This window comes from Argentina anserina, chromosome 4, assembly GCF_933775445.1.
Source record: "Argentina anserina chromosome 4, drPotAnse1.1, whole genome shotgun sequence".
Lineage (NCBI taxonomy): Eukaryota > Viridiplantae > Streptophyta > Magnoliopsida > Rosales > Rosaceae > Argentina > Argentina anserina.
The window spans coordinates 14,692,766-14,702,455 of record NC_065875.1 but is presented as its reverse complement, the minus strand read 5'-3'; the positions used below and the strand labels follow the sequence as shown (position 1 = coordinate 14,702,455).

Genomic DNA, 9,690 nt, shown 5'->3' with positions numbered 1-9,690 from the left:
ATTGTTATAATATCTCGTTTTCCAATCGGATCCAAATTCAACTCTAGAACTCCACATGAATAGATCTATGCTCTTAACCATCAAATCTAGATCTAAAATCCACAAATCAAAAACAATACGTTTTGAAATGAGAGATAAGAATGAGCAAATATGAAAGGGATGAGATTTCAATGTTGGAGATATGTGAGAGAGTGAATGGAGAGGTGAAATTGAAAAAGAGTGACTTATATTTGATAGAGAAGGGAGAGAGTTTGTGGAACATGGGAGGGGAGAGAAGAGCAGATGAGGGTGAGGAGAGAGAATGGAGTGCGGATGGAAAGAAAGAAAGAAAGAAAGAATGGGTAGAAATCTAGGGTTTTGATTCATATATATAGCATTAAATATTTAATTATAATTATAATTTAAATATTCGGTCGGTTCCGTTAAATGTGGTCGGTTTAGCTTCCGAACCTATTTTCGCACCGGTTTAATCTAATTCGGGTAGGAAAAATGGATTTTTTACACCGTATTTAATTCAGTTTGATCGCTGAGCCTTTTATCGGTCTGGTTCGGCGGATTTTGAGATGCGGATCGGTTTCTACCCAGCCCTAACCGAGGTGCACCGGCATGTAATGTGCTGATTTTTGTTTTTTCCGTATAAAAAAAAACCGCTGGTTAAACGTCGTCGTTGCCACTTCCAAACCCGAATGAATCATTACAACCAAAACTCAAGCGAATAAATAAAAAGAAAATCGAAACCTAAAAAACTACGAAAGCGACCGGCCTTGTGTGATACGCTATCCATCCAAATCCCACCCATCCTTTCAGTTCTTGTCATTTTGTGGAGGCTTTTGTAGGGTTTATCTGTCTCTACCCAACACAACCCAACACAACTGATAAACCCAACTAAGGGAAAAATGGGTTCTCTGAGAACTGAAGATGACAAGGAAGAAGTAGAAGTATATGAACCCATTTTGGCAGAGCAAACCCAGAGATTCTGTATGTTCCCCATTAGGTACCAGCAACTCTGGGAGATGTACAAGAAGGCTGAGGCTAGTTTCTGGACTGGTACTTGTTTTTTTCTACTGTGTAGTGATGCAAAGATTCAAACTTTTATGTCAATTTTGGTGCTTTATCTTGTTCTCATGTGTGGGTTTTGAAGTGGATATCTGTTTATTGGTTTGAATTTGATTGGTATTTGACTGGTTTGAAGTGGGGGTGTGGTTTGCTTGGAAGTTGGAATTGAGAGGGTTTTTTGTACAATGGTGGGGTGTTTCACTTGAGTTTGTTGGAATTCAGAAGAAATTTAAGTAGGAATTTACTGATGCATGTGGTGATTTACTTAATTAATCTTTGGATTGGCTCTGTATGATTTTGTTTATAAATTGGTCATGAAAGCAGTTTCTTCCTTAATTCAGTGAGGCCCAAAACATTACTGTAGGTCATACCATCTGGTAATTTGTCTCTCAGTAGACTTATAGATGTTAGGATTTGGGAATTGAATCCTTGAATCATTTTCCTTTGTTTTAATTCGGTGGTCAGTTTACAAAAGGATATAAGAGGAGGAAATGACTTCAACCAAAGGGAATATCATGGTTTGAGCACAGAGCCATTTGGGGTTGCCATTTGACTGCAATATAATGATGTTTTTGTTGTCGGTGAATGATGCATACATTCGTTTTTTTTTTTTTGCTTAATTAAATCCTCTCATGATTTTAGGTATAAAGAGACTCATTATTGGTAATCAGTTTTGAAAGACCGGTTTGTCTTTGGCAAAGAGAAGTAGGCAAGTAGCTTTAGCGGCTTGCTCAGAAACCCCCGGACTAAATCAAATAAACATCACATATGTGTTCTTTGCCTTGGGATAGGCAGATCTGGCCAACAGGGAGTGTGGATGAATTTTTGGGGTTGTGGCGTTTATTTCAGTCATGTCTTTAGTTCCTTTTCTTCGAGAAACCTGCATGTCACTGTACATCGTGTGCTGTGTCCACAGTCATTATAATAACATGTGAATTGGTTTGCAGCTGAGGAAGTTGACCTCTCCCAGGATGTACAGCAGTGGGAAGCTCTGACTGACTCTGAGAGACACTTTATAAGCCATGTCCTGTCATTTTTTGCCGCATCAGATGGGATTGTTTTGGAGAATTTGGCTGCAAGATTTCTAAATGATGTTCAGATTCCAGAGGTGTATTTTTGTTATGCTTTTGTATTTTGGTTGTGTGATTGTCTTTCTCCATCTCCCTATTTTTCCGCTTACTTTTGTAACTATTTAAAACTTTGTTAGAAATTTATCCAGTTTTTCTGTCCTCGTGGTGGACCAACTAACATAAAGGCTTCTTGCTCTTCACAGGCTCGGGCATTTTATGGTTTTCAACTTGCAATGGAGAATATTCATTCTGGTAAAGCTTCAAATCTATGTTATCCTTCATTTATAATACTTGGACCAACTGGCTAAGTGTCCGATTCTGTTCTTGTTGAATTTTATCTACAATCAGAGATGTACAGCTTGCTCTTAGAGACATACATCAAGGATCCTAAAGAGAAGCACAGATTATTTAATGCAGTTGAAAACATTCCTTGCGTCTCTAGAAAGGCCAAGTGGGCTTTAGATTGGATAAACAGGTACTTATGTACATACTCTTCTGTTATCTCGTTGTAAGCATGCAAACTTTAAAATGACTCATTTGTGCATGATATGAATAATCATTTAGCAGATTAACTTAAATTTGTAAAATTCATTTTTTGACATGTTAGCATAAAATCCTTTTATACTCTTAAAACATTCATAGAGACGATTATCTTTCCTTGAGTTGTGCAGGAGAGTTGTTATATATCAAACTCTTTTGAGTATGAAATGTTAATAGCTTGATCCTCTTTCCAGTTCGTAAAGGGATATTATGTGGGACATTCAAAATGTAATTATTTGTCGAAAATGTCTTGTTCAAGCAGAAATTTTGTTTGCTACCATACATGTCTAATTGAATGCAAACATCTATTGTTTAGTAGCAAACAAAGTAAGAGCTCCTTCTGCATTTATTGAAACACATGTTCTTATCACATTTATGCTATGTTGCTTGCTGTAATTTTAGACGTTGTCTTAACACTGTAATTGTTGTTATCAAGCTTTTTTGTGTGTGTTCATACTCCTGTGGTTAGAACAAGTTCAATTGTTGCTTCAAAAGACTTAAGTATTCTGCATTATGTGCAGTTCAAATTCGTTTGCAGAGAGACTAGTTGCTTTTGCATGTGTTGAAGGAATCTTCTTTTCAGGAAGGTAGTTTCTCTTATTAATTAAATAAATGGCTCATGTTTTCTGTTGTTTCTAGGAAGACTTATTGATGTGCTTGTATATGTATGTTCAGCCTGTCTGTTATGAGTGTCTTATGACCTTTCTTCTCCTGTTGTTTATGTTTATTTGTTGTTCTCAGCTTCTGTGCCATATTCTGGCTTAAAAAGAGAGCACTAATGCCAGGTTTAACATTCTCAAATGAGCTAATTTCTAGAGATGAGGGGCTCCACTGTGATTTTGCTTGCCTTTTGTACAGGTAATTAGTTTTTTACAGTTCTCGAGTTATGTGTTCCCCATGTGAGGCCAGAAAAACGTAGTAGTTATAAGGGGCAGTATAAAATATTGGATAGGATCGTAGGAATAGGTTTGAAATCTTTAATATAAACAAATAGTAAAATATTTCTGTTGTTATTGCTTACAGTTTGTTACAGAAGCAACTTAACGCGGGAAAGGTACATGGAATTATACGTGAAGCTGTCGAAATTGAGACGGAGTTTGTGTGTGACGCTCTCCCATGTGCATTGATTGGCATGAACTCGGATCTTATGAGCCAGTATATAAAATTTGTTGCTGATCGACTCTTGGTCTCTCTCTCTCTCTCTCTCTCTCAGTTGCTGTGTACTCTTTATTCTATATATTGTTATTGTTAGATATCACTACTAACATAATAGCTCTCTTATCCAGGTTGCGTTGGGTTATGAGAAGAAGTACAATGTGGAAAATCCGTTTGATTGGATGGAGTTCATTTCTTTACAGTAAGCCATTGTGCCTCGGGTGATTGCTTCAATTTTATATTTATTTAATTTATTATATGAACTTGTTCATTGATTATTTGCAAGAGAGCTCGAGTATTACTGAATTTGTAAGGGGTTTTCTATATATATGCTGCTAATGACTGAATTTGGGATAACTAGTGTACTAAAAGGCAGTGTTCACCTTTACTTATAGTCAGAACCACAAATGGCTTGAAACGATATTAAATATGTTTGTCTGGTTATGCAGAGGGAAGACAAATTTCTTTGAGAAAAGGGTGGGGGACTATCAAAAAGCATCAGTTATGTCGAGCCTTCAAGACGGTGGAAATAATTTCGTCTTCAACATGGATGAGGACTTCTAGTCTCCAGTTTTTGCTGCAGCATCGCCTAGAAATGTATCTATTAGTCGTGTCCAAATCGGAAGTTTGTTACTAGTCTTTTAGTAAGTTAGTAAAAGACTATATGTGTATATTGTGTTGGGCCATCAGCTTGGTAAATGTGCAAGAGCTTTCAACATACTGCTATTCATTTCCTTATTACCTTAGTGACTGTCATCATCAACAAAGAATTGCACATATATAATTTATGCTTCATTGTCGTATAAGGTGGCAATGTGGAAAATATCTATATAGCATCTTTGTGTTTGAAAGTGGTGCTTTTTTTTTTGGATAGAAAAGTGGTGCTTTTTGTGTGCTGCTATATTAGCATTATGAGTATAGATGCGGAGTTCTAATCCATGCGGATAGTAGCTTGTCTGCTCATGCCTGCCGCCGTTGCCGAGTGCAATATTTACACTTGAGAGTATTGCAGATACTTTTTTGTAAGGGACAAATTGTTGCCTGTTCAAAAGCATATCACCTCATTTATTCTGCATTGTTGGCCTGAATTTTGGTGATCTGAAGTGTTAATTAGCTTATGAGTGAGAATAATAAATGTTTAAGTTCATATTATACTGGACCAGATGGAAGATGGGAACTTTTCACCATCAGGAAGTTGTACCATTCCTCATTGGAAATTTAGATTGATCAACTAGTGTCTGTCAGTCTGTCAGAATGTACTACCTCTTCTATATAATAAAAGGCTTTCACTATGAAGCACATTGAACACTTAAAACAAGTGGATCGCTCTCTTGGGCAGGGCAGCCCTTATAATAGAAAGCTTTTCTGTCTGTGTTTAGTGTTTGCTTCCTGCTGAGGTGCCAGGGGCCTTGGGGGCACTAGATCAGTAGATCAGGTGCCAAAAGCTACTGGGATATCCTGGACTCCACCCCTGCCTCCCAAAAAAAAAAAAGTTAACAAGTTTCTCATCTGTAGTTTCATTGGGAGTACTACTGGCACCTTACTACTATCCATAATTCCTTGGATTATTTGTCATTTAGGTAAGCCATCAGCATTCATGCACCAAAAAAAGATTAGAAGATAAAGTTTTCTTCATTTCTAAAAATGGTTTCTTTTGTAGCAATGTAGCTCAGTTGATCTGCTTCAATTATGTTTGCTTGGCTTGGAAGCCTTGATTTGTTCTTGGGTGGTTGAGCAAACCTCTTTTGGGAGTCACACCTGGAACAATATTTTGAGGTGTCGAGGAAAACTATAATAGCTTTCTCTGTTAGATTCCAAAACAAAGGTGATTATGATTGGGAATCAGTATCATGATGTTTAATTACAACTTAAAAAAATATCCATGGAATTGTTAATTGTTAATCCTATATTCCTATCCCACTCTACCAACTTCAAATCAGATCATAACAACTTTGGACCTCCCATGATGCAGTTACACAGATGAATATACCATTTCACCAAACTTACCTGTCTAAATATCTCTATTCTAATGCAGTGGCATCAATTGGTTCATTATATCTTGGTACTCATAGCTCAACACCTGACTTTTTGTCACTAATATGAGTAAAAACTGATAAATATCATTATTATTCTCAAATTTGTGACTCTGTTGCCAACTTTGTACAAGATTCTCATTTAGAATGGTATTCTTCATCATAATCTTGCACTCAAGTCGGTAACTTAAGGTAAATCATTTCGACGATTTTTCTTTGAGGAGTATTGAGTCACCATATTTAAGTCTTCACATAAATTGTCTAATTTTGCTGTTGTTTTTTCTTCTGCTTGCTTAAATTGGCTGTTGATGACAACTAATCCAATTATTGAAACGTAACAGTAACGTTTGTGTATGAACGTGTATGAAGATAAAGGCCGCAATACCTTAAGTCAATGTTAAGGGAGTCAGTTGAGACTAGTCCCCTAATTAGATAGGATGTTCCTAATCACCTCATTTAACTATAGTGGCTGAAAGGCCTTAACTGATAGAGCCACTAGTGCGCTTACCTACCCATATATCCATCCTCTACTGTCTACCATATCCAAGAATGTGACAAAAAAGCCAGAGCTTCCCAATCTTTTCATCAGTGGAAAAGTGGGAAGGACCAACTTAACCTGCTCATGCCTACAGGCTAAGCACAATCCCTATGTGACAATGCTAATTATGTGCTATTGTCACTTTTAGAGTTTGAGTGGACGAACTCTAGTGGGGGAATGTTATCACTCACTTCTGGCTCTTTCTTTCTTTCTTTCACCTACCCTACCCACTAAGGTTGTTCTCCTACTCTATCCATGAAATGAGCTAAGAAGCACCTCTCAAAAGTCCCGTGTCCGACAATACAGGGCAATACGGCTAAATATAATAGAATACGTGTATCCTGTTTTAATAAGTTACGGATACGATGACCAGCTCAAAGCGGCACAATCACGTCCTTCACCTCCCTCTTCTGGGTTCTTCACTTGTGTTATTTTGAAGGTTTATCGAATGGGTTATACTTCTTAAAAAATGAGTTTCCAGATATATAAAAGGATCTCCCGGTGCAAGACATTATGATTGGTGATCATTAGTGGACCAGCCTGGGCCCTATGACACAGAGATTACATCTTTACCCTTGCCCAATTCCAACTGAAAATGTTGAGTGATTTCTCTAGTTGGATCCATTGAGCTCTGTTGATACCAAAGTACCAATTAATCTAGAAGAAAATTTTTCAATGACAATTTCTAGCATCCTTTGATAATGAAATGAACTAACCCATGGCCAAAATGCTACATGGTGATGCTAATGAGAATTTGATGATCGACGCGCGAGCGTCACATAATTAACTCTTTAAAATGTCATTATTATTATAAAATAAGTAAGAATTGTTCAGTCCGGGGAATTGAAAAGAACTCTAAACTTTTAGTGTTAATAAATAATGGGGAGTTTGAGATTGATTATTAATTACTAAAATAAAACCTAAATTACTATTTATATGATCGACTTCTCTTTAACAAATTTAAACCAAATTTACCATTACACCACATAATTACAAGTTCGAACCTATCATGCATTCTAATTCGACCAATTACATACTTTTTAGACACCAATACAATTAGAGCCTTAGGAGATCATCTAATCATGTAAGATTTCAATTAACATTTAGATTGACTTATGTCATAATCTAAATTTGCATGCAATCGAATTCAATAACACTTAGAGTATAAATCAAACAAGAATACATTTAAACACCAAATCTTTGTTAGAGATATGTTTCATGTGTGGCGCCACCCACCATTGTTTCACATGCAAATTTCTAGAATTTTTACCACTTTTAATCAACACAAACCGAACCTACTTAGGGCATGATTCGATTTGTGTCAATATGGTTGATGAATCTAGTACTCAAATACAATCTTAGGGACTGCATCCAAGCACTAAATTCATATGCACATATCTGAAAATTATCTAAAAGTATGAGAAAGATGATTAAAACACAACAATAGAAATACAAACTCAATAATTATAGGAAACCATCAATTCGGCAAAGATCCAAAAATCCAATAAAATAATCTGAAAATTTCGATTCTTAATACAAAACAATAATTCCACACAAATATCATACTACGATCTTCATAGACAAAGTATTGTAGAAAATCAAAAACGAACAAACCCATGGAGATGAGTTGCGAGAATCACACGTTGTAGGAACCTTGGAGGTGTGTCTTCAATGATGATTTCGGTGGAGATGAAATTGGTATATGGGGGAGAACGGTTTGCTGTTTTGGTGAATGATGTTTGAGGTAGTATTTTGATAGAGTTTTGGCTATTGAATGCAAATGAGAAGTGATATTATTTGAGAGGTGAAGCCATGTATATATAGAGGAAATAATGAGGGTTTGAACTTGACTATTTCTTCCTATAATAATGTCATGTTTTATCTCCCTAAATCATGCAATGTTTTATCTCCCTAAATCATGAAATGTTTTATCTCCCTAAATCATACCATGTTTTATTCCCTAAATTATGTCATGTTTTATTCTCTAAATCATGTCATGTTTTATTCTCTAAATCATGTCATGTTTTATTCATTTAATGATTATCTTCTATTTAATTGTTGCATGACTTGTTGATGTTATGACTCCATGTGCATGGCTTCTCCTTGTTTTCCTCTAGTATTATCTCTTAAATCCAATCTGAAAATAAAATCATAAGTAAGAGATAATTAGTTTCGAAACCTAACAAGGATTCTTAGTGCAATAAGAACTCTCAAAATATCGCTAATGCGACCAAAACGTAGAAAGATGAAGACTCATAATCAACTAGGTTTTCTAGTCCTACAAGGATTCATACTCAAACTAGGACTCTAGACCAATTATGCGTTTTTAACTCATGTAAGCACAAAAATGCATCAAATACCGCCAAAGACTCTTACTATGACTCAATGACCAAATAGTACGACAATAAGGGCTATACAAAGTACAAACTGAGGTAAAAATATATTAAGAACGGGGCAGTGGTAAACCAGAATTGTTCATTGATTCCCACACATGGGCCATATGCATAAAAAACATTGAAACTATGAAAGTTCTACCCCCAAACGAGTTTGACCCTTTCTTTACTGACCATTTATATATAAACAAACTACTCAAAAGTACCAGACAACAATTTAGTTTACAAATAACTCACTACATAATTTAATAAAACAAATAAGGACAAAAAATTACAAATAAAGTCTAAATTATGGCAAGTTTCCACATGCTATAAAATATTTTACTTTTTTACCCCTCTTTGACCCATAGTGTGTGCTACTATCAATGAAGATGTTATCTGCTACTGTCGACTATAAAAACTAACTGCTAATGTCGAGTTAAAAACTAGCTGCTACTGTCGACTTGGAAGGTAAGTGCTACTGTCGACTATGAATCTAACTACTACTGTCGACTTGGAAGATACCTGCTATTGTCGACTATAAGTTTAGCTGCTATTGTCGACTGAGAAACTAACTGTTACTATGGTTTTTGATGAGAAAAATTCAAAATTTCAAAATATCTCAAAACATATGCAATATGATACTTAAATGAAAGCCCATGACATAAGGAACAACTTTATATATTGGCTCACCTCCAAATTGCTGATGATTTGGCCGGAAAACTTAAATTTGCCGGAAAAAACTAAAAAAGGAGGAGAAACAAATTTGTTAGATATATGAGTGACATTTGATAAATTTCACGAAAATAAGGGTATTTTGAATATTTTTACATTAATTAATTAATTTTGTTTTATTTATTATTTGAGTTTAAATTTATGTTTTAATATGAAAAATAAGTTTTTAATTAATTTAAATGTGTTTTAAA

The 9,690-nt window shown here is 35.4% G+C and overlaps 1 protein-coding gene across 1 annotated transcript; it reads left to right on the top strand.

The window, feature by feature from the left end:
- Nucleotides 1–876: 876 nt before the first annotated feature.
- On the top strand, nucleotides 877–4,567 carry LOC126791516 (ribonucleoside-diphosphate reductase small chain A). The gene is made up of 9 exons (XM_050517974.1): nucleotides 877–1,047; nucleotides 2,004–2,164; nucleotides 2,330–2,378; nucleotides 2,475–2,601; nucleotides 3,188–3,253; nucleotides 3,408–3,524; nucleotides 3,690–3,852; nucleotides 3,953–4,023; nucleotides 4,271–4,567. Exons 1-9 carry the CDS (start codon nucleotides 897–899, stop codon nucleotides 4,383–4,385), a joined length of 1,020 nt encoding a protein of 339 aa, XP_050373931.1. The 5' UTR covers nucleotides 877–896; the 3' UTR covers nucleotides 4,386–4,567.
- The last annotated feature ends 5,123 nt before the right edge of the window (nucleotides 4,568–9,690 follow it).